This window comes from Salvelinus namaycush, chromosome 40 (genome assembly GCF_016432855.1).
Source record: "Salvelinus namaycush isolate Seneca chromosome 40, SaNama_1.0, whole genome shotgun sequence".
Classification (NCBI taxonomy): domain Eukaryota; kingdom Metazoa; phylum Chordata; class Actinopteri; order Salmoniformes; family Salmonidae; genus Salvelinus; species Salvelinus namaycush.
The window spans coordinates 8,294,365-8,319,734 of NC_052346.1; the positions used below are offsets into that span (position 1 = coordinate 8,294,365).

General features: G+C 46.3%; 1 protein-coding gene across 7 annotated transcripts in view; it reads left to right on the plus strand.

The window, feature by feature from the left end:
- The window catches only part of LOC120033107 (bromodomain adjacent to zinc finger domain protein 2B-like), a 68,944-nt gene that overhangs the window by 16,527 nt on the left and 27,047 nt on the right, over positions 1 to 25,370 (plus strand). For all 7 annotated transcript variants that reach the window (XM_038979359.1, XM_038979361.1, XM_038979360.1 and 4 more), the window contains exon 3: positions 22,858 to 23,034. In XM_038979359.1, the coding sequence (XP_038835287.1) occupies positions 22,860 to 23,034 (175 nt within the window). In that variant the 5' untranslated portion in view covers positions 22,858 to 22,859. The remainder of the gene's footprint in view (positions 1 to 22,857; positions 23,035 to 25,370) is intronic.

A 25,370-nucleotide genomic window follows, 5' to 3' on the forward strand; every position in this document is an offset into this window, starting at 1 on the left:
GAGAGAGAGAGAGAGAGAGAAGACTGAACACGAGGGATGAGTTGGGAGAGAGAGAGAGAGAGAGGTGGGAGAGAGAGAAGACTGAACATGAGGGATGAGTTGGGAGAGAGAGAAGACTAAACATGAGGGATGAGTTGGAAGAGACAGAGAGAGAGGGGTGGGAGAGAGAGAAGACTGAACATGAGGGATGAGTTGGAAGAGAGAGAAGACTAAACATGAGGGATGAGTTGGGAGAGACAGAGAGAGAGGGGTGGGAGAGAGAGAAGACTGAACATGAGGGATGAGTTGGGAGAGAGAGAAGACTAAACATGGGGGATGAGTTGGAAGAGAGAGAAGACTAAACATGAGGGATGAGTTGGGACTGAGTCGCAATGATTTATGCTATGAAAAATGTCATATGATTTTAGTCAATTTGTGTGGTTGTATTTTGTCTTTTAAGTTAGTTGGGTTTGTTATACTTGATGCAGTATTATACGGTCTACAATAACTAATACGAGCTAACAATAAGAGCTCTGGCAGGCGTCTTGCCTTCAGCCTGTATGTTTAGTGAATACATCAACAACATGTGAAGCAGCACTTTAGACCGTGGCAGCAATTCAGCTTTATTCAGCTTTCCCAGGAAGACACCCTGTTGTTAGAGCTGCCGGTTCACTCTTTAGACTGTGTGGTGTGTGTGTGTATGTGTGTGAGAGAGAGAGAGAGAGAGAGAGAGAGAGAGAGAGAGGTAATGCATGCAGTCTATCTGTACTTAGGCCAAGGTGCTGCGTCGAGGAGCAGTAATGCCTACACAGCCCCATCTGCTTTATCCAGCTTGAAATGCAATGCCTTTTAATGACAAATACGAATCACAGGGAGGTGTCGAGAGAGGGAGGAGTGAGAGGGAGAGGGGGAAGGAGAGAGAAAAACATCCCGAAGGTCAGGAGCAGCGGGCGGCCGTAGGCGAGAGACACGTGAGGCTGAGATTGTCTTGCGTCAGCCCCACAGTACTCTGTGTGTGTGTGTGTGTGTCAGTGTGTTTGTAATGTGTGTGTGTGTCTCATCTCCTGTTGGGCCAGCATTTCCATTCCACTCCCACTGTGTACAGCAGGGCAGCTAGGCAGCATTTCCCTGCTATAGCAGGATTGTGTGGACCGGGTGTTACACTGTACTGCAGAGATCATCAACTAGATTCAGTCGCAAACCGTTTTTGTTTCCTTGAGCAGGGGGGTTGGAACATAATTACAAATCATTTGTAGACTGCAAATTGAATCCCAACCGTATATAATATTTGACTAAAACATAACCATTTCAAACCTTGCTTAAGTTTGTATACCATCATGTGTCTCTTTATTATGCGTGGGAATACTTGGGAACAGATTTCCAAAATTAAAATCACCTGGACCTGATTTCCTGGTGTTTCTACAGTCTTTCATTTCCAACAATGAAATTTGAAATTAGAATAAAACTTCTTTTTTTTCTCTCAGAAAGCTTCGAAGCCAAATAAATCCGCCCGCAGGCCAAATTCGGCCCGCGGCCGCCTGTTAGGGAACCCTGCTGTACTGTGTTATTCATGCCTGTGGTCAACAAGCAAAAGACAGTTAAACCAGGGAAATACCAAGGCTGTGCCACTACTTTACTTCCTCATTTTAAACCATAAGGGCAGAGTTGGCATGCGCACGTGCATGAGTGTTTCTGTGTCTGTGTGCGTGCGTCTGTGTGTGTGTGTGTGTGTCGTGTTGATAGAGGGTCAGGGATAGCACGGCTGCTAACAATGAGCACATTAGTGAGTTGAATTGAAACCGTGTTGTAGGAGAAGCACTCACACTGTGAGGCCTATATATTTTGTTACAAGCCTTTTGTCACAGCAAAGGGGAAACGGAGTGCATTTACTTCAGCCTGATGGAGAGTGCATCTAAAACAGTGTCGACAAGCAGCCTAAAGCATTCTGACACAGCCAGGGTGTTCACAGATCCACTGGAGTGCTACTGTCTGCTAGAACCGCCATCTCTGAGTTTTTCTTAGAAGTTTTCATATCTCTTATGGGAGCTTTTAGAAGTGTACTAAGTTAAATACAGTAATTGCACTCACACCACACACCATACACCCCCATCCAACACACACACACACACACACACACACACACACACACACACACACACACACACACACACACACACACACACACACACACACACACACACACACACACACCATACACCCCCCCATCCAACACACACACACACACACACACACACACACACACACACACACACCCACACACACACACACACACCATACACCCCCCCATCCAACACACACACACACACACACACACACACACACACACACACACACACACACACACACACACACACACACACACACACACACACCATACACCCCCCCATCCAACACACACACACACACACACACACACACACACACACACACACACACACACACACACACACACACACACACACACACACACACACACACACACACACACACACACCATACACCCCCTCCCATCTAACACGCACTCAACACCATACACCCCCCCATCCAACACACACTCACACCACACCCCCCATCCAACACACACTCAACACCATACACCCCCCCATCCAACACACACTCACACCACACCCCCCCATCCAACACACACTCAACACCATAGACCCCCTATCCAACACACATTCACACACACTAGTAGCAGTAATAGGTACTGCCACATCCTCTCTATATCTCTCCAATGTTGTGTCTCACTAAATAAGACTTAAGCCCTGGTACTAATTCCCTTTCCCAAACAGCCCACATCAGTCACGTCCCAGTGAAGGGCAAGTACACAGGACAATGCTGTTCTTGTAAAGGCCCTGGTCCCCAACGCCATGAATCAGGGCTTTCACACCGGGACAGCGACTGGGAGGGAGCTCCAATCTGCTGAGTGACTGGCTGCCGGTCGAGCCACTCAGCACATCTGGATTGAGATGGACTATTTTGAATGGAGGGCCTAGACAAACAGGGCTAGAAGCTGAAGGCTTTAGGGTTTTTGGATTTTTACTGTAGCACTCAGGGGTGCAGCGGGGGTCACTAGGGGTGTGTGCACGTGTGCATTTGTGTGGAGAAGGCGAGGTTGGGTTTACGAGGCTGTGTGTGTGTGAGGATGTCAGGCAGGCCCCTCCCTGGAGGATTAACCCAGAAGGGGATCAGCTAGGGGCTAGAGGGGTAAAGAGATGTCCTTCAGAAACACCACTAAATGGATCCCACAGTATCCCGTTAACCCCATGCAGGCCTCTGGCAGCGCATTACAGGAGAGGTGCTGCTGTCTAAAACCACTCTGGTTTATTAGTCTCTGCTGGTTACACATGGCTGAAGGAATGGCCTACCCAGATTCTACCTGCTACCCTCGCTCTCGCGCTCTTTCTTTCTTTCTTTCTTTCTTTCTTTCTTTCTTTCTTTCTTTCTTTCTTTCTTTCTTTCTTTCTTTGAGAGCTTATGCAGGTGTTATTACGTTGTGGAGGGGGGGTGTTGATCCTGTTGGGGGGTCCATGCTGAGGGAATTGGAGTTGTATGGAGACCCTGCAGGGGCCAGAAAAGCCCACTTGCGGCGCCAGGAGCCCCGAAGCCACTGTCTCCCAGGGAGAGATCATTACTGTATTTGTGTAGTCACTCTCTTCACTGAGAGAGATAGAGTCACACAGAGAACGCTGGTGAAACTGTGAGGAGCCTGAGCCTCAGGGAAGTCATTACGGCTCCATCTCAGCTGGGAGAGGGAGAGGAGGCTCCCCCCAGCTGCTCTGGGGCATTGCACATAAATAAGGAAGTAAAGAAAGGAATGGAATCGATAATGAGACTGAATCAGGCTGTTTTGCCTAGTGAGTGAAAGGTTAGGCAGGGCTCGTCTGTGTGTTTCTGTGTGTGTGTGTTTGTGTGTGTATATGTGTGTGTGTGGAGAGGCCCAGAGGTTTGCTGCTCAGCTCAGATGTCTGGTCTGGTGTGCAGATGGCCAGGCAGGGACCCACTGAATGGGCCTCGCGTTTCATTTGGTAGTTAGAGCCCCAGCTGCCTTTCTCTCTTTCATCCCTGAGAGAGAGAGAGAGAGAGAGAGAGAGAGAGAGAGAGAGAGAGAGAGAGAGAGAGAGAGAGAGAGAGAGAAGAGGAATATTTTCTATTCTATTTTCTCCGTCCCTCCATTTTTTTCGCCTCTTAGGGCGAGCGACGCACGCACACACACATGACAGTCTCTCACTCTCAGCAGCGTGGGGGGATGAAATGTCTCTTAACCAAGCCGTGTGCCCCCGAGCTACGGTAATTGCAGGTGAAATTCAGCTTCCTCTTTAAAATGCCATCTCTCTCTCTCTCCCTCTCTCCCTCCATGCCACTGGGTCTCTCTCAGAAGTGTGTGAATCCCTCAGTCCCTGACGCGTTGCCAACCCCCGAGACACTCCCACAATGCACAGCGGAGATGGTTGCCCAGTGATATCAGTAGTGCTGAGGGGGAGGGGGGCTGCTGCTGCTTAGGAGAGGAACGACACAGAGACAGTGTGTGTGTGTGTGTGTGTGTGTGTGTGTGTGTGTGTGTGTGTGTGTGTGTGTGTGTGTGTGTGTGTGTGTGTGTGTGTGTGTGTGTGTGTGTGTGTGTGTGTGAAAGAAAGAAAGAAAGAAAGAAAGAAAGAAAGAAAGAAAGAAAGAAAGAAAGAAAGAAAGAAAGAAAGAAAGAGTGTTTGTGTGTGTATGGGCAATATTCTTAGAGTGTGTGTGTGTGCGCGTGTGTACACCGTCAGCAGAGCTCGACTTAGAGGTGACACCAAGGTGAACGCGGCGTGTGGAATGCGCTCTCGACTCGGCAGGCAGCAAATGGCTCGGTGGCAGATGGAGTCTTTGTCAGGGAAGAGAAATGGCAGCTCCGGAACGTCAGAGCACCATCCCCCTCCTGACCCCCTCCCTCCTCCCTGCCTTTACACACACACACGCAGGCAGGCACACGCACACACCTCATCATATCCCCCTCTCCCTCAGTGTTTCTCTCTCGGCTGGCGGGCGGTGACCTTCCTCCTCCAGGGTTCCCTTGCTGTTTGATCAATTATCCTTCTCCCATTGTTTACCAGGAGGCAAGAGAGGCCTTAAAATGGCCACTGTCAGGTGGAAGGATAGATTTCCCAGACAGGGAGGGAGGCAGGCAGGGAGGGAAAGAGACACCAACGCTGTGAAGAAGCACGGCTGGAGGCTTGGGAGGAGGAGAGAGGAGGGAGGAGCAGTTAGCCTGTTGTAGCCCTCTATACAGCAGCCATGATTACATGATTACATGACATTAGCTATGAGTGATGCCTACAGTCTGATACTGGTAGGTTTGATGTATGTTTATGAGCAAATGTCAGGTGATTGTTAGCGAGGGGTTAGGAGACTGACAAAATGTATTTTAATTATCTGTTATACTTGTCATCACAATTATATTTTCAGCATTTGTTTATCAAACAATTCCTGGTAAAAGCTGTTTCTAGCAGCATCTTTGAGTCGGAAACGAGTATTGACGTTACCCAGCAGTCCCTTTACGACGGATGTGAAACCATAAAAAAAAAAACGTTCCATCCACCATTTACCCTCTTCCCCTCTGACGCTACCGGACACGTCCAGAATGCCATAACACCTCCGTATTTTCAGCATCGAAGGAGAAACGGAGAGTGAGGAAAAAGAGGAGGGATACGGGGAAAGGTCAGGAGGCAAAGAGAAAAAAACGGGGTGAACAAATGATGCACTAAGCGAATGACACGCAGAGGTCCCGGTAGTTTAATATGTATGTGTTGCAGGTTTGATGGCTGCTTTCATTAGGCCCGCTCATTGTTATGCATAGATTGTTCTCCTGCAGCAAAATGAATATTGCATTCACACGGCCTCCCATCGCGGCGGCTTCCAGGGAAACATTTTTGGATTGCAAGAAGCTTGGGAAGAATTATTATTATTTTTTAATATAGGATGGAAAAGTCAGAGGTGTTTGATGCAGACTACTAGGTTCTAATTAAAACGATTTATAGCGCTGTCAGTCACTGTTGCTCATTTGTTTGTTTTAAGCGGACAATGCGGGTTGGATACTCAAGTTAATTTAGGCAAGTGGGTGTACTTGTGTGTGAAACAAGAAAAGAGAGAGATGGACAGATCATTCTTTTTTTTGCATCACTTTTTCTAATCCTCAGACTTGACTATGTTTCAACAGGAATTCCTAGCCTTAGTGGGACATGGGGGAAGGGCTCTGTGAGAAATATTAATAGCTATGGTGGGCGGAAAGGGGATGAAAGGCTCTGTATTTTTCCATATGTTTTGTAAGGAAACAGTCCAAATGCATGATGTCCTGATCTGGAGCTCTTCAGTCCCAAACAGAGAATTCCTACTCTATCCCACTAGTCTGAGCCATTCTGTCCAGGCACAGACACACGACACTCTGCCTATAGTGATACGATATGATCAAGTATGAATGACTTTCCGTGGTGTTGAAATATAGAACGTTTCAAAATATTAGAAAGAAGAACCCAAATAGACGGAACACATTTACTGTTGAAACGGTCAATTCGATCTCAGAAGGAAAACGATATTATTATTGATGAATGTAAAGATTAGGCTGTAGTAATAAATGATGCCCAAAGTGTATAGAGTTTAGCCTATAGATTGCATGGTTCAGTAGCTCAATGGAGCTATGAATACACAGTGAGTGAAATGCAGCTCCCACTGTGTTCATCTGAAGGACACAGAGGAGGAACCAGCGAGGACTGGAGTGGTCTAGATTGACCGTGTGAAGGAGGATTTTAAGAATCGCCACCCTCTGCCCTTGATGCTACTGTTATAAGTACCTGTACCAAGGCTGAAAAACGCACACCCACCCACCCACCTCACAGCAGTAAGTGTGGTACAGTACGGAGGCCACACTTTTATTTACAGTGCATCAAGCAAATCATTTGTTTTCTTCTAGAATATCACACTTACCGAGTAATCAGTAGATGCTGTCAGTACTCTTTATTATACTTGTATTATGCTGTGTGTGTGTGGAGGTGGGGGGGGATGTATCTCGCTGTGTTGGAGGTGAGATTGTCCTGTGATGGCTGACATCCGTCTCCACCTGTCTCAGGCCCTGCTGCACGCACACACGCATGCACACACACGCACACACACACACACACACACACACACACACACACACACACACACACACACACACACACACACACACACACACACACACACACACACACACACACACACACACACACACACACACACACACACACACTTCAGAGGACTTTCTGTGGTAACAGGAGCTGTGTGTGTGTGCAGCAGGGCCTGAGACAGGGGGAGACAGATGTGGAGCCCCTCCCTGTCCCAGTGTGGAGTGGCCTCTCTTTCACACCTCCAATAAAAAACACTGTCACCAGTAACCACCACTGCTGCTGTTAGGAGGAGACAGACACTAAACAAGGCCTTTATTGTACTGCCTGAGAGACACCGTACCCACTTCTCAACTACAGTATAGCCTAAAGAAAGGAATGTGTAACTAAATAACCTTGAAGTTATGACAATGAAGATGATGACGTTTATTATGACTCATGACGGTGACAGTGATTATGCTGATTTTAGTGATGGTATATTATGCTGATTTTAGTGATGGTATATTATGCTGATTTGAGTGAATGTATATTATGCTGATTTTAGTGATGGTATATTATGCTGATTTTAGTGATGGTATATTATGCTGATTTTAGTGATGGTATATTATGCTGATTTTAGTGATGGTATATTATGCTGATTTTAGTGATGGTATATTATGCTGATTTTAGTGATGGTATATTATGCTGATTTGAGTGATTATGCTGATTTTAGTGATGGTATATTATGCTGATTTGAGTGATGGTATATTATGCTGATTTAAGTGATGGTATATTATGCTGATTTTAGTGATGGTATATTATGCTGATTTTAGTGATGGTATATTATGCTGATTTGAGTGATGGTATATTATGCTGATTTTAGTGATGGTACATTATGCTGATTTGAGTGAATGTATATTATGCTGATTTTGGTGATGGTATATTATGTTGATTTGAGTGATGGTATATTATGCTGATTTTAGTGATGGTATATTATGCTGATTTTAGTGATGGTATATTATGCTGATTTTAGTGATGGTATATTATGCTGATTTTAGTGATGGCATATCATGATTCTTTTGGTGGGTTTCTTACTAGTATAATTATCTTGTTTTCTGGGAAATCAGGGTGCAGATTTCAGCTAGCCACAGAGTGGTTATTTAGATGTAGTTAGCTATTGTCTGTCTGTGGCGTGTGTGTGTCTGGTATTCTGTGGTAGCAGATTTACAGACTGTGGGTTTGTGTGTGTGTGTGTGTGAATTTATTAGGATCCCCATTAGCTAGTGCTAAATCAGCAGCTACTCTTCCTGGGATCCACACAAAACATAAAACATGACATAATACAGAACATAAATAGACAAGAACCGCACCAGGACAGAACTACATACAATGTAAAATAAGTATACACCTTTCATTCATTCTCGCCTTCATAATCAGGCGATTCATAGACACTACTGAATGCAAGTGCAGCACACGAAAAGAGGTGCGTTGCAAACTGACGTGAATATAGCAAACTTGCACACACACACCTCCCCTGTGTGTGTGTGTTCTGTGAAGGGAAGTGAGGAGGCTGTGTGTGTGTGTGTGTGTGTGTGTGTGCGTGCGTGCGTGCGTGCGTGCGTGCGTGCGTGCGTGCGTGCGTGCGTGCGTGCGTGCGAGCGAGCGTGCGTGCGTGTAATGTAAACGGCTTCACCAAAACCGTGGTTACTGTGGTCACAAGTGACAATGAGAATGTCTCACAATCAGTCAGTCAGTCACCTCAGCTGTATTCTGTTTCAATCACACATAGCCCTCAAACACTAGTGCATTCAGCCATACTGCACACACACACCCTCCGCCTACACACATAAACACACACACACAAATATGTGATGCTTTTAAAGTACAGTACCGTGTGTTTGAGTCACTGTGCCTAATAGTGTGTGGATGTGTGTGTGTGTGTTTTATATGCATAGGAACAGTAGGATGCATGTGTTTGTTCTGGATAATATTGGCGTCGTCAAGCCATTCTGTTTATGGAAATCATCCGAGTGTTACTAATTTATCTGAATATAGCTTTAGGGGGGGAATGGCACCGTGTTGTCACATACATCTAAACAACTGTGAGCATGTTCAGTGTGTGTCCACTCCAAAACCTTAATATATTCAGGACATCTGATCCATCTCCCTCTCTCATTCCCGCTCTCTCTCACTCCCTCGCTCTTTCTCCTCCCCCCTTTGATCTGAATAACAATAGTATCCACTCATGAAGACATATGTAAAATAGAACCATCAAAATGTTCAGCCCTGGTGGCTCAAGAAGCCCTTGTGTACTGAACAGGGCAAAAACCATTAGGCAACACACGAACACACACACCCCCTCTGGCAGGCAGATATGACACAACGGCTCCTGCTGTTATTGTCTGTTAGGCAGCCAACGGTGCATTTGCGACCCAAGATGGACGCTCCCAGAGTGACGTCTGTTGTTCGCAGGAGGAGAATGGAATTTCAGGATAGCAGAGAGAGAGAGAGAGAGAGCTCAGATAATGTCGGGCTGCTGTTTCACTCACAGCCTCTTCCTGTTTCTGGGGGACGAGGCGTGAAGGGAGTCTGTTTATCTCCAGACCACCAACCCCTCCTACAACTCACAGACCAGGAAGTGCACAGCATTGGATGACAGGAAATCTTAACAAGTTATTTTGTGTGTAAATCCTGCTCTCTGCTGTGTCACTGAGTTCATTGTCTATGGAGTCTATTGAGTTTGGTGTTATAGGAAATCAGAATCTGCCATAATAATCAAAGTAGTGTAGCTTACAGCGCAGATACAATAGACTAGGCTACAGTATCTCGCATGTTGTCTTTCCAATTGAAATGCCTGCCTGCCTGCCTAGATCTTTGCTTTGTTATGACTTGTTTGTCTTTGAAGGGATGTCTGGTTCTCCCATAACAATTGTGCAATTGAAAAAAAAACGCTCAGCTCCAGAAAAAGAAGATGGTTACACACCAATAGAATGGAGAAAAGACAGTTGAGTCAATGTGAATGAAAGAGAGAATCTCTCCTTTGTCTGCATGTGCGTGTTTGCGTGTGTGTGTGTGTGTGTGTGTGTGTGTGCGTGTGGCTGTTGCGACCATCGGCAGTACTGTTGTCGGGTGCAGGTGTTTGCACTTCAGCCAGCGTAGCTATGGAGCTATTCTTCCCTCACAGGTTTGATGTGATTTACTCTGAACATCTGTCTCTGGCAGGTGTGTGGAACCATGAGGTCTTGACTCTGATCGCATGATATAGATAGTACACAGGGGCGGGGGGGGGGGGGGGGGGGGGGGGGGGGGGGGGGGTGAGTGTGTGTGTGTGTCTGTACATGCCTGTGTGAGACGTATAGCTGAGCAGCAGAGAGAATATTCTCCCCCCTAGGGATCAAACATGAATCCCACTGCTCTGTAATCCAAACTTGTATTTTGTCTGGGTGACCAGGCAGACCCTCCAACAGTGGTCTCTGGCTTGATTTCCTGTGGGTGAGTGGTATCAACAGATGAGGTGGACTCCGGTATCCGGCTTTCCAAATGAGGAGTCTACTCCAGGGGCACGGGGCATAAATCCAAGCTACACCTGCTTGGTTGAATCGTGTCTCAGTGGAAACAGAAGAAATATAAGAAAATAGCCTAGCTTGAACTGTTTTCAGGCTATTTCTCTCTCTCCCTGTCCACTGCTACTCCTACCAAAGTTCAGATATCTGGTGACAGGGGGCAGCAGGAAACGTTGTGATTGGCTCCTCGCTATGAGGAAGTGCTGGGCTCCCGAGGAGGAGCCAGATGGGTTACAGTTTCACATCAAACGCTGCCGTAGCACTGTAGCACAGCTCCTGTTGCTGTGGGGCAACGAGAGAGGGAAAAACAGTCATTGTGCTGAAAGCATTTGTGAAACCAGTCCGTTATTGTTGGAGTCACTGCTGCTGTGTCTGGGTTTACTGTAACTATGAAGTTGAACACAGTCAGGAAGTGGAGGTTTCTGTTCTGGTTTATCATTGAAAATCATACAGGGAGGAGTTAGGCTAGTACACCATCTATTCAGAACCTCAGCTGGTTTGGCAGACTGTTTTAAAGTCATCTTCAGAAGTTTTAAAGGGTGTTTTACGTTTAGCCTGGTGGGAAAAGCCAGTGTGCTGGACAGAATTGGATTGAGTGAATTTGAGCCAAATATGTGAGAAGAATCTTCAACTCATCACCAGAGCCATGAGTTTTCCCTTGCCATGTTACTTGACCCGGGAAAAACTCTGGGCGCCTACTCATCACGTTTCAGCACCCGGTCATCACTGCGTAACATGTGGCGACATGTTCTGCGTCATTAAAATAGAGTACGTTTGTGAATTGAAGGAACAGAAGGAAAAACAAACGTATGTTGGCTCAGCTAGCCGGACATGTTAAGTGTTCAACGCCGTTTGCTGCACAAATCATATTACCTGACAATGATGGAAGAAAAGGCATGTGCAACTAGACACGTTCAATTTAGTGCAGCTAACGTTGAAAGCCAGTGACTTGTACAAAAGAGATGCTTCGTCTGTTTCGGCACTCTTAAGGTACAGCAATTTCATCCAAATTAGCATGAGTCAATGGAGCCCAAAGTGAAGCTGATTATCTTCTGTTTGAAATTCCAGCCTAATTGGTTAGCATGGGAGTGAAGGCGAAGCTATGCCTGTCTGTCATTTCTTGCTTGGGTTGTCATTAAAGGTTGTGCGAAATGAGTGTCAGAGTTTATTTGCCTGGGGTGTTTTATTTTTTTATTTATTAAAACCCTTCGCGAATACAGAATACATCTTTTGACTCCGCTGTGCTTTCAAACTTGTAATGTAATATAATTGTAAATGAGTGTTAGACGTTCAAATGTATTTCATTGTTGTTGTTTTTTTCATCTAAAAGATGTCTCTCGGGTCCCTCCCCCATCCTCATCACAAATGCAAATTTCTCACATTAATGAAAGAGGCTTAGTTGAAGGTTGTGGTGTAGGGTGGATGATACACACAGGGATTGGGCCGCACCGTATCCTCCCACACGTGGTGGAATCGTATTATCACGCCGACAGTACTTTTTTACAGTGGCCTGTCGTGGCTGTAATGTGTGCAGCTAAGCCAGGTGACCGTTGCTGTTAGCATAGCGCCCGTAGCATTGGCCTCTATGGGAGCTGGGCTAATGTAAACAGTGTGTTAGCGCTGCTGGGTTGAATGGAGTCATTGACTGTTAATCATTGTTCAACAGAGAGGCTGTCAGGCCACAACAACACGGCACAGGATTAATCACTGCTATAGATCCCCATTTTACGGAGGGACCGTTTTAATGCCAACGTTTTTAGTCATTAGGCTCTACTTGTTACATATAGGAGCAGCCTTGGGTCTGAGGAAATAGTCATTTGTAGCTAAATACTGTTAAGGAATTTTATACCTCAAGGTGTATTTCTACTTCCCCTTGAAGATGAAGACATATTTAAGGCTACTACCTGTTAATCAATAATGTATAACATTAATGATGCTATTAATAAGACATATTGACACAACAATTATGGCATCTTAAATTGTAGGTTGTTCCCTGAAAGATGATAAAATCGTGTGCATGTCTCTAGTTATTTCTAAGTCTAATCCCTACTTCATTTACAGCTCTAGTTTGGTTTCTAGAGAGAGATATTCGAAGACAGGGGTTCTTCTAAGAGTGAGAGTGAGAGGAGCGTGTTCTTGGTAATTAAAAGGCAATTTTCTGAAATTGATTAGATTATGCTAATGAGGGAAGATGATATCAGGCAAACGTGGGAGAGAATGCCAGTCCAGCCGCCATTACACGCAGGCGGGCCCACTCGCTGCTTTTCTGTCTGCCGAGTGCTTCATAAAATGTCAGAGCGCTTCTCTCTCTTCTCCCCGAGCAAGACGCTGAGAGATTGCAGCGTGTGATGCACAGGCAGCTATCTCACCTGCTGCACACTGTCTGTGTGTGTGTCTGTGTCTGTGTGTGTGTGTGTGTGTGCGTGCGTGCGTGCGTGTGTGTGCACTGGCCTCTCTCATGTAGCATTGGAGCAGAACGGAGTGGCCTTCTGCCTGCTGAGTTCTCTCCCGCTCTGTCAATAAAGGACCACGGACACTTTTCCAGCCGTCTTTTCCCCGTGTTGAACAGACAGTAGAGCGTCAATTCAGTTCCCAGCACTAATAATCGAAATGTCACCAAAAGCCCATTGTTCAGCGGCGTCTCTGACAACAGAGCTGCTGTAGCTGTCTGCAGGATTGTTGTAGTTGTTGCTGTGATTTCGTGGACTAGCTAGCCTCCTCGGTCTTCCATCGGTTTTATTAGTGGAAGGTGTTCCGAACGGGCCTGGTCGTGAAACGACACACGTGCGCACTAACACCTACCCGTTGATACAGGCAGATGCTGCAGCACACCCCCTGCAACCTCCGTTAGTCTTCTACACATGTAGAAGACTAGGTATCTGCTCTGCATATGCCGTGTTGCCTATTTGCACAGCTCAGTCAGAGGAAATCAAACAGAGGCTATCTCTTTAACTGAAATCATAATTACACAATTATGCTAACTCAAGAATGCGTCCGGGCGCTGTAAAAACCAGCCAAGCTCCAGCAGGAGTGAGCAGGGGGGAGCTGGGGAGTGTTTGGGGGGAGGGTGGTAGGATATAGGAAACAGGCTTTGAGAGGGAGCCTGGAGGCTTCATTTAGCCACGACAACAGTACATGAGCTCATTACACACACAGAGAGCTCTCAGGCCCAGCCCAACACACTGCAACACGTACACATTCAGACAGCAGCGGGAAACATCAACATTTAATGGGATATCTCTATCCTCCTAGCCCTCGCCTTCCTGTGCTAAAGGAACATTAGGCTGAGCCACCAGGGGCAGGAGTTAAGGGGTTTGCAACTTGGCTGAGGGTTTTTAGTAAACCAGGACTCCTGGTAAAGCCTACAGCCACTGAATATCAAATATGGCCGCCGGTACACCCATCAAGGGAACATTCAGTCAAATGTATTTGTAAAGCTATTTTTACATCAGCTGATGTCACTAAGTGCTTATACAGAAACGCAGCCTAAAACCCCCAGCATTCATTTGAATGTGATGGGAATGTCCATTTTATCAATGCCAATTCTACGAGCATATCTCTCTGCCGTCAGTTGATACAGTCAAAGTGGAGTCATATAGAATGAGCTTTGACCACACATTTCTGTCTGCACTAAGGAATGCTTGATCAGGAGTGAGGCATTGGCCATCTCTTCTTAGTCACTGGTATATCCCCCTCAGCTTAGAAGTGGCTAGACATTCATAAAAAAAAAGTCATCATAATCCTGTAATAGTGTATAAATGTACATATCATTGACACATTTTGCATGAGATGTGAGATGTGTAAAATGTATTGAATTGCACTGAAGTTGGCCCATTTGAATTGCCTAAAAGTGTAGGCCTATTTAATTCCAGGAAAACAGGCAGAGTCAGACTTGATGGGAGAGATTGTTGCTTCTGTCATTGCGGTGTGTATTTATAACAGCTAGCTCCGTTGCTGGCTAAACCGGGCTGTGCTGATGCTCGCAGGACACTCCATGATTCTGTCACTTTCGTTTTGTCTTGCGTTTGACATGCATGTCATCTGCATTATGCATATCTGGAGTGTAGCAGTCGATTTCTCCCTCCCTCTCTTCCGTCTCCCTCTCTCTCTCTCTCTCTCTCTACCCGCATCCTTCACTCTCTCTCCGTCTTCCCTGTGTTGCTAAGCCCCCTCCTGTTACATTTCTCCCCTATGCCCACACACATGGCTGTTGTGGCTGATACACACGGTACTAGACTGTTTATTGTACCCTGATGGAAAATGTTGTGATTGTTCTAATATTGGACTGGACCTGGAAGCAAAAGCTGTGGCCTTTTGGTGAATTGACCCAGCTCTGTGTGAACTGTGTCAATCTAATCCTGTATGAATAAATATTTTTACTTTGTTTCAAATTGCTTTTTTGGTGAACCATCTCTTAGGGGACCAATTGACACATGAAATGAACATTACAATGATGCTTACAGTGAATGTGTGTGTGTGTGTGTTAAAGTAGAGTTTGCTGAAGTGGTATGAAGTGTATAATTCTCCACCTATCAAAATGACATGTTATAAATGTCAGGTATCAAGTACAGCCCAGCCACGTGGCTTGATATCTAACTTGCTATGACATTTTCGTAGTCTTCTTGTCTACCTGAAAGTATCAGATTTGTCTCATTTACGGTCCTTCTCACACCAATTGAAGGTAATGTAATAATCATCAGCAATAGATCATCACCGTTGATTGAGCCTGGAGGAAGAAGCAGTGCAGAATAGATGATTTAAAAAGGGTAGGAACCAGGAAGAATATATGTCATGTATAGTAACAGCCAAGTGTTATTATTAACAAGCGTTGGCTTGCCTCGCTCTGTGTCCGTGTCTCTATGGTGTTTGTTCGTTGTGGAACACACACACACACACACACATTCCTTTTCTCTCTCTGCGTAATGGAGTCCTCTAAATATATCCGGTTTGGGGCAGATCTGAATGTGCTGCGACGGGCGGTAATGAGGGAGAGATTGCCTTGTGGAGAGAGAGCAGAGGGTGGAAGAATAGCAAATTCATCAGGACTGAATCACTCACTGAGAGAGCTGCCTGTCTGCCTGCGTTGGGCTTTGGTGTGGCTAATGATCTTAAGACCCCACAAGGTTTCCATGGGGACATATTTGATGATGGCTCTATATGCAAATTGAGCAGCATTTCGCCTACTATTGCTTAGGTGGGTAGAGATGTTTGCTACATAGGCCTGCCTGTCGGCACCTACCTACCCCTCCTTTCTCTTTCAAAAAGCAACATGAGGGAAAAAGGATTTCTGCTTCCCAAAACTACAGAGGAAACACATTTCCCATCTTATTCCTGGTGTTGTTGACGTGTCGGGAGATATAGTCCTACTGTAGGTTAGCTGAGAAATGCCAGTCTATCTGTGTGGAGTGTAGAATGTAACGTTCCTCCCTTGCAGACTGCTGTATTCCAGGAGGGACAGGGTCTGGCCTAGTGGCCTGAAGGGCCTGTTTCTCCTCACTGAGATACGTAGCCATTTTTACATTAACATTCTAGTCATTTAGCAGACTCTTTTATCCAGAGCGACGTACAGTTAGTGCATTCATCTTAAAATGGCTAGGTGGGACAGAGAGAGAGGCATAGAAAGTACATTTTCCCTCAATAAAGCAGCAATCAGCAAAGACAGAGCTAGTAAGGGGGAGGGGAAAAGTTGTGTTAGTTCACAAAAAGCTTTTTTATTTTATTGTATAAATGTTTTGGGGGGAGGGTGCAGTGGGATTATTTAAGACCCTCTTTTAAAGGAATAGACTGGTACAAAATGTAGGCCTCCGTTAGATTCTCTCCAGTCAGTTTAAGTTAAACTGAGTTGAGTTTAGTTGTAGGCATGCAGAGTAAGTTCTAGCTGTGACAGTTCTGTCACAGACAGACATTTGACATCTAGCACACGTGACAAGCTCAGCTACCCCTCTCTTCAGTGGTTTCCATCCCAGGCCCAAAATCACATTAGTGTCGCTGAAAACCACAACACAGATTGCAGTGGGAGTGTAGAATCAGGCTGCCCGTCTGCGTGTTTATGACTGTGAATCAAGTCTTTCAGTACAGGAGGACTGAGCGGTTTTCCCTGTCGGTGTGTTATTGTCCTGACAGTCACCACTAGCGGCCTTGCAGTGGAGTTGGGCTCTGGTGAATTAAAAGCGGTCTGTGGATTGGCTGCAACAGTACGGGAAGGATACCGCTGCCAAGGCGGTGTAATGGGGTGAGAGATGTTGCCCTTCCCAACATGCCTCGCTCTGCCATCTGTCGCTGGGCGGGTGTGCAGAAAAGGGGCGGGGTTTAAAAAGCAGACTGTGGCCACTTAACAGTGAACACACACAGGGGCATTGTGTGATGTGCCCATTGGCTCAACTGCTAGGCTATGTCACTGTTGTTACCCATCATCATCGTGTCTGTCTGATGCTGTCAGTGCTGTGACTCAGTAGTCTGATAATAGTCTGAGGTTTAACCCGGGACAAAGGCCATGGCTTCCTGTTGGCATTATGTCACTTCCTGCCTAGTGGTAGTGTTTGTGTGTGTGTAGGCGGGTTAGGGAGGGGATCTGAGTAGAACGATCTGGATTCATCTGTGTCACTTAGTGTTTAGTGCAAACAAGACAGCCATGAGTAAACACACACACACCGTGAAAAGGTAAACAGTGGGGACTGAAATGTGCAAGGTCGGGTGTAGTGAGGGATATACTGGTAATTTCTCAGTCTGGGTCCATGACCCCTCTCTCTCTCTCTCTCTCTCTCTCTCTCTCTATTTGGTCAATGGAAAGCATAAAACGCCAGCAAGAAAACGTCTAGATGGAGTTTAAGCCTATTTACAATGACATAACTTCCAGATCCACAATAAATAAAGGGGCTGAAAGAAGGACATAATACGAGCGTCTGGTAAACAGCAGTGAGCATACGTGCTCTGTCCCCAATCTCTCAAACCTTCTGCCGCCCACGTAGTGTAGTGAAGCGGCCCAAATGGCACCCTATTCCCTATACAGTGCACTGCTTTTGACCAGAGCCCCACTATATAGGGAATAGGGTCCCATTGGTGAAGCAGTACAGAGTGCTGCCTGCTGCAGGTTGCTCTGCTCTTTGTCGCATTAAGGCCTCTAATTGTGTTGAACGAGGCCACGGGACACTGGCCATGACGGGTGCCGGAGACAACACAGGAGCCGCCAGTATCACCAGGCAACCGTCGCACAGCGGAGCCCCAATGGAGCCCAGGGCCGGTTCCAGTTTCACATCGCACACATCCAGCCAATCAGTTTAACCAGTGTGTACAAGACAGGAAGATGCAACTAGAGTGGCATCCATATCGTGGCTAATTTTCACCTCATTCACTGTATGGATTCACAAGTGGATGTTATGCCCTTTATGGTTGAGAGGTTCTCTCTGGTGTGATGGGGAAAGGACAGAGCCAAGAATAAAGGTGTTTGTTGAATGCGGAGATGTGAGATGAAGAGGCGAAGATAGACACAACACTGAGGGGCTGTAGGGGGAGAGAAACAGAGAGAATAGAAAGAGAGAGACAGAGGATTCGGGCTGAGAGGCAGGCAGGCAGTGTGTGACTTTGAATAGGGTTAAGACGTGGGGAATAATGCGTTTTCCCCTCTCTCGCTCCCTCCGTTAGGGCGAGAGGAGACATTGTGTCCGCACTCTGACTACCGCTGATCCATGCTGATGACTGTTGCCGGATTATCTCTGTTAGCATCGGCCATCTGTTACTGTGGGGGGAGAAGAAAGAGGCTGGGGAGAGAGACGCACGCTACCAGCAAGGGCCCAGCTCTGTCCTCCTCGAAGCATGCAGCCATTTGACACACACACACACATAGTGTAAACACACACACACGCACGCACGCACACACACTCCTGTAGTCTAAGATCACAAACACACATACACACACTCCTATAGTCTAAGCGCACACACACACACACACACACACACACACACACACACACACACACACACACACACACACACACACACACACACACACACACACACACACACACACACACACACACACAGGCCTCCTCTCTCACACACAGCAGAGAAGAGGAGGAGGGTCTTCTTCCACAATAGCAGGGACATGTGAAGGCTGCTATCGAGGCCACATCCACTCATAAAAACCCAGCTAGCGAGCTGTTTATATTCCCAGCAGATTTCCTGAAGGGCCATTCTTACCACCATTTGCAGCTTGTTTTGGCAGCTGAATGGTGTGTTGTATATGTGGACGTGACTGTGATTCTGCCGGGGTAACACATCTTATAAATCATTTGGAGGCTATTAGCATAAATCTCTCCTCTTGTACCATCCACGGCCTGCTGTTTGGTCGCAGCGCAGCTCGCTGATTGGCTCAACGTTACCTAAGTCAAATTAATTTAGCCGTTCACGGAGATTATACCGCCCGCCTTATACCGCCACTGTGCCGCGCAGTTAATTACCTATAAAATCAAGCTAATTCTGATGCTAAATCCATTTTAATTTATCATAATTAAGTCAGGATTGGATCCTTAAATACCTCGGCGGTCCATTATTGTTGCAATCATTGTTTGCTGCGTCAGGTGGTATTCTCTCCCCGCTCCAATCGTATGATTCTTAATAGATTTAATAGTACTAAGTGATCAGTGTGTTGTTGTGGACGTCGGAATTAGAAGAAGAGGGACAGTCGTTTTGTCTCATGTGGGGGAGAAGAAGAATCCCTTGTCAGAGATGCTGTGTAAGATGAGATAAGGGGGAGGGTTGCTTTTTTTTTTTTTTACCCCAGAAGGAATCGCTTTTTTAGAGGAAATGAATTCTCTTCACGTCTTTGGGTTTTGACAGGCCGAGGCATAAGTGCAGAGATTGAGAAATGACAGGAATGGTTTACACGCCGTCGTTCATCCCTGGTGGGGTTTGTTTCTGCGTTTCCTTCAGACAAAATGCCTTCTCTTTCTCTTTCCCCCTCTCTCTGTCTCTCTCTCTGTCTCTCTCTCTGTCTTTCTCTCTGTCTCTCTCTCTGTCTCTCTCGTCTCTGAATTGCCATTTGAAATCACACCGAATGATCCGCTCCGTTGACTACCTGACACAAAATAAGCCCCCGTCTCATTTTGTCGGAGAGATGAGCCGTTGTTTTTGCAGTTTTTATCTGCGTTGTAAAACCTGATCTCCATCCAGCCGCTATTGATTGTCACCTGTTTATCTGAGACAATGGTGACAGCAGTGCAATGGTGAACCTAGTATTACATTTGAGCAGAGAGCAAAATGTGTTTTATACTGAATTAGAAAAATATTGATACAGCTTTTCGCAAATGGTCATTAAAAACGGAGGTTTATTGCAAAAACATGCGTTTAAAAAAGAAGCCACAAACGGCCTAATGATTTGGATAAATGGACCTGTCATGTCCGCGCATGACGAACGGGTCCCTCCCGCTGACCCTTGACCTCTCTGGTAAGTACACATGATCATGGGTGTGTCCCAAATGACACCCTAGTCCCTACATAATCCACTACATTTGACCAGACTCTGGTCAAAAGTTGTGCACTACATAGGGAATAGGGTGCCATTGGGGACACAGAACACGGCCCATATTTGCCGCAGCAACAACTGAACCGCAATGGCCGCCCTGCAACAGTCCTCCTCCAGCATCACGCGCAGTAGCCAGGCAGCAGCCAGATCCCCGAGGATTGCAGCAGGTTTTCTTGTCATTTGCGTCCCGTCACCCCGTCAGCCTAGCTCCTGGCTGATACTTGATATTCAGAGGATAGCAGCTTTTGTCTCTGAGATCTAATCAGTGTCCCTGCGCCTGCTGCAGAGGAGAGAGAGAGAGGAGGGGGACTAAGGGAGACTGTTTATGTGTAATGACACAATATGAAAGGCAGCCTGTAAAACACAATCTGCAAACTGTGCTTTTCAAGGGGATTTTCCTACCTGGATTAGTGTCAGGCAAAGGGATGAAAACGGAAGGAGAGAGGAGAGAGAGGAGGGAGTCAGGGGCCGTGTGATATGGGAGAGATTTTGTGTGTGTGCGTGGCACATGTGTTCATGTGTGAGAAAGCGTGTGTACGTGCGAGAGAGTGTGTGTGTGTGTGTGTGTGTGTGTACACACGTGTATGTGAGAGAGGGTGTGTGTGTGTGTGTGTGTGTGTACGCATGTGTATGTGAGAGAGGGTGTGTGTGTGTTGTTCTGCCTGCCTGAATGTTTGTGTAGGAGAAGGTGGGTAGGAGGGAATAATGGAGTAGAAATAAGCGACAGTGGAATCATCTAACCTTGCCGTTGTCTCCCGAGGTTTATTTGAGCCAGTGTTGTCAGTAATGCTAGTTCTCTATGAGGCTGTTAATGGACGGGAGCACAATAGTTCCACAGCGGAGAGAAGCCTATTGGGTCTTAGAGGAGTCTTTGAAAGCCCTCTGTGTGTTTTGTACAAGGCTGAAAGAATGTGGAACTGTGACGGCTTTAGTTTGCCTGTTAACTACATCCACTGTGAGAGGGGGGACTGTTTTACACTGTGACGGGGGGACTGTTTTCCACTGTGAGAGGGGGGACTGTTTTCCACTGTGAGAGGGGGGACTGTTTTCCACTGTGAGAGGGGGGACTGTTTTCCACTGTGAGAGGGGTGGACTGTTTTCCACTGTGAGAGGGGGACTGTTTTCCACTGTGACGGGGGGGCTGTTTTCCACTGTGACGGGGGGACTGTTTTACATTGTGATGGGGGGACTGTTTTCCACTGTGACGGGGGGACTGTTTTACACTGTGAGAGGGAGGACTGTTTTACACTGTGAGAGGGGGGACTGTTTTACACTGTGAGAGGGTAGACTGTTTTCCACTGTGAGAGGGAGGACTGTTTTACACTGTGAGAGGGGGGACTGTTTTACACTGTGAGAGGGGAGGACTGTTTTCCACTGTGAGAGGGGGGGACTGTTTTACACTGTGAGAGGGGGGGACTGTTTTACACTGTGAGAGGGGGGACTGTTTTACACTGTGAGAGGGGGGGACTGTTTTACACTGTGAGAGGGGGGACTGTTTTACACTGTGAGAGGGGGCAGTGTTTTACACTGTGAGAGGTGGGGACTGTTTTACACTGTGAGAGGGGGGGACTGTTTTACACTGTGAGAGTTGGGACTGTTTTACATTGTGAGAGGGTGGACTGTTTTACACTGTGAGAGGGGGGAACAGTTTTACACTGTGAGAGGAGGGACTGTTTCACACTGTGAGAGGGAGGACAGTTTTACACTGTGAGAGGGGGAGACTGTTTTACACTGTGAGAGGGGGGGACTGTTTTACACTGTGAGAGGGGGGACTGTTTTACACTGTGAGAGGGGGCAGTGTTTTACACTGTGAGAGTTGGGACTGTTTTACACTGTGAGAGGGGGGACTGTTTTACACTGTGAGAGGGGGGAACAGTTTTACACTCTGAGAGGGGGGACAGTTTTACACTGTGAGAGGGGGAGACTGTTTTACACTGTGAGAGGGGGAGACTGTTTTACACTGTGAGGGGGGGGACTATTTTACACTGTGAGAGGGGGGACTGTTTTACACTGTGAGAGGAGGGACTGTTTTACACTGTGAGAGGGGGGGACTGTTTTACACTGTGAGAGGGGGGGACAGTTTTACACTCTGAGAGGGGGGACAGTTTTACACTGTGAGAGGGGGGAACAGTTTTACACTGTGAGAGGAGGGACTGTTTCACACTGTGAGAGGGAGGACTGTTTTACACTGCGTTGAAAAAGATCTGGGAACACTCTTGTAAATCAAATAGAGATTCACGCTATGTGCTTGTGTGCATGTGTCAACTGTGTGTGTCTATGTCTGTGTGTGTGTTTTGTCCGTCCAAAATGTCAGACAGCCTCTTCTCTCCCCTCTCAGCTGAACACTTGTCATTTACTGTCATGTTAAAGTGATAATGGTCACTAATTCCACACCAACCCCCCTCCTTAAGAACTAGTGACATTTCCACCACTGGCCTGCCCCCCCGCAACCCCCACCTCCCCACCACCCGGCCCATGAGCTCTGATTGGGAGGTGGGGTGTGTGTGGGGGGGTTGGTGTCCAGGGCTAAATAGAAATATTGTTCTGGGGAAGTGAGATGTGAAAGGGAGAGTGGCGGGCAGCGGTGTGTGTGTTTCTCTCTTTCTTTTCTCTCTCTCCTCTGCTTTTGTAACGGTGCTGATTGGATTGTGTTTGACAGATATGGAGTCTGGAGAGCGGCTGGCCTCCCCCGCGCCCCCCACCCTGCCCACCGCTCGCACCTCCTCCCCTGCTGCCTCCTCCTCCTCTTCCTCCTCCTCGTCCCCGGCTCCCCACTCCAAGAGCAGTCTGGCCCCCAGCCATGCAGCCTCACTGGGATCTACCCTCAGCACCTCTGGTAAGACTGCTTCATCTCTCCGCACCGTGCATCACACGCACGCACGCACGCACGCACGCACGCACGCACGCACACACACACACACACACACACACACACACTGTCAACACCCTGTTAAACTGCACATGACTAAATACACAAAATGCACTTTACACTTCCTACAGAGAGACTGGTTTACAGAGACACTGGTTTCCAGGGAAATGGTTTACAGAGAGGCTGGTTTACAGATAGGCTGATTTACAGAGAGGCCGGTTTACAGAGAGGCTGATTTACAGAGAGGCCGGTTTACAGAGAGGCTGATTTACAGAGAGGCTTGTTTACAGAGAGACTAGCTTACAGAGAGGCCGGTTTACAGAGAAACTGGTTTACAGAGACACTGGTTAATAACTACTGTCTGTATATATAGAATAGAACAGCCCCTCCATAACTACTGTCTGTATATATAGAATAGAACAGCCCCTCCATAACTACTGTCTGTATATATAGAATAGAACAGCCCCTCCATAACTACTGTCTGTATATATAGAATAGAACAGCCCCTCCATAACTACTGTCTGTATATATAGAATAGAACAGCCCTTCCATAACTACTGTCTGTATATATAGAATAGAACAGCCCCTCCATAACTACTGTCTGTATATATAGAATAGAACAGCCCCTCCATAACTACTGTCTGTATATATAGAATAGAACAGCCCCTCCATAACTACTGTCTGTATATATAGAATAGAACAGCCCCTCCATAACTACTGTCTGTATATATAGAATAGAACAGCCCCTCCATAACTACTGTCTGTATATATAGAATAGAACAGCCCCTCCATAACTACTGTCTGTATATATAGAATAGAACAGCCCCTCCATAACTACTGTCTGTACATATAGAATAGAACAGCCCCTCCATAACTACTGTCTGTATATATAGAATAGAACAGCCCCTCCATAACTACTGTCTGTATATATAGAATAGAACAGCCCCTCCATAACTACTGTCTGTATATATAGAATAGAACAGCCCCTCCATAACTACTGTCTGTATATATAGAATAGAACAGCCCCTCCATAACTACTGTCTGTATATATAGAATAGAACAGCCCCTCCATAACTACTGTCTGTATATATAGAATAGAACAGCCCCTCCATAACTACTGTCTGTATATATAGAATAGAACAGCCCCTCCATAACTACTGTCTGTATATATAGAATAGAACAGCCCCTCCATAACTACTGTCTGTATATATAGAATAGAACAGCCCCTCCATAACTACTGTCTGTATATATAGAATAGAACGGCCCCTCCATAACTACTGTCTGTATATATAGAATAGAACAGCCCCTCCATAACTACTGTCTGTATATATAGAATAGAACAGCCCCTCCATAACTACTGTCTGTATATATAGAATAGAACAGCCCCTCCATAACTACTGTCTGTATATATAGAATAGAACAGCCCCTCCATAACTACTGTCTGTATATATAGAATAGAACAGCCCCTCCATAACTACTGTCTGTATATATAGAATAGAACAGCCCCTCCATAACTACTGTCTGTATATATAGAATAGAACAGCCCCTCCATAACTACTGTCTGTATATATAGAATAGAACAGCCCCTCCATAACTACTGTCTGTATATATAGAATAGAACAGCCCCTCCATAACTACTGTCTGTATATATAGAATAGAACAGCCCCTCCATAACTACTGTCTGTATATATAGAATAGAACAGCCCCTCCATAACTACTGTCTGTATATATAGAATAGAACAGCCCCTCCATAACTACTGTCAAGCATATCAGCTGTGCACTGTGTAATGTGTGGCGTAGAAACTAAAAACCCCTTAAGATTCACCTTCAACTCAAAGTTCTCCTTTTTTCAACACGAGGAAGGATGAGTTTAATGCGTTGCTGACTTCCCCCCAGTATTAATGATGTAGTTATTGTTAGGCCTGTGAAAACACCTTTTCTCCCAGACTCAGCCTTCCTCTGACAGCTTGGGTTGCTGCTGAAAGCTGCTGCATTAATGAAGCCCAAACAATTAGAAAGCCTCTTTTGTGTAATACGGAACACACACACACACACATATACACACAGATATGCTCGCCCATGTCTCCTGACAACCTCTTGCTATGTGGCTGCACCACTGATTTGTGTGTGTGTGTGTGTGTGTGTGTGTCTCAGGCTGTGCCTGCGTGATTTAACATGTCTGTCAGCCACTCAGTGTCTTCGTGCCAGCTCCAAACAACCAGACCTTTTCTCTGCATTCTAATTGTGGTCTCGGAGCCATTATGCAGCATGAGGAATACACACACACACACACACACACACAC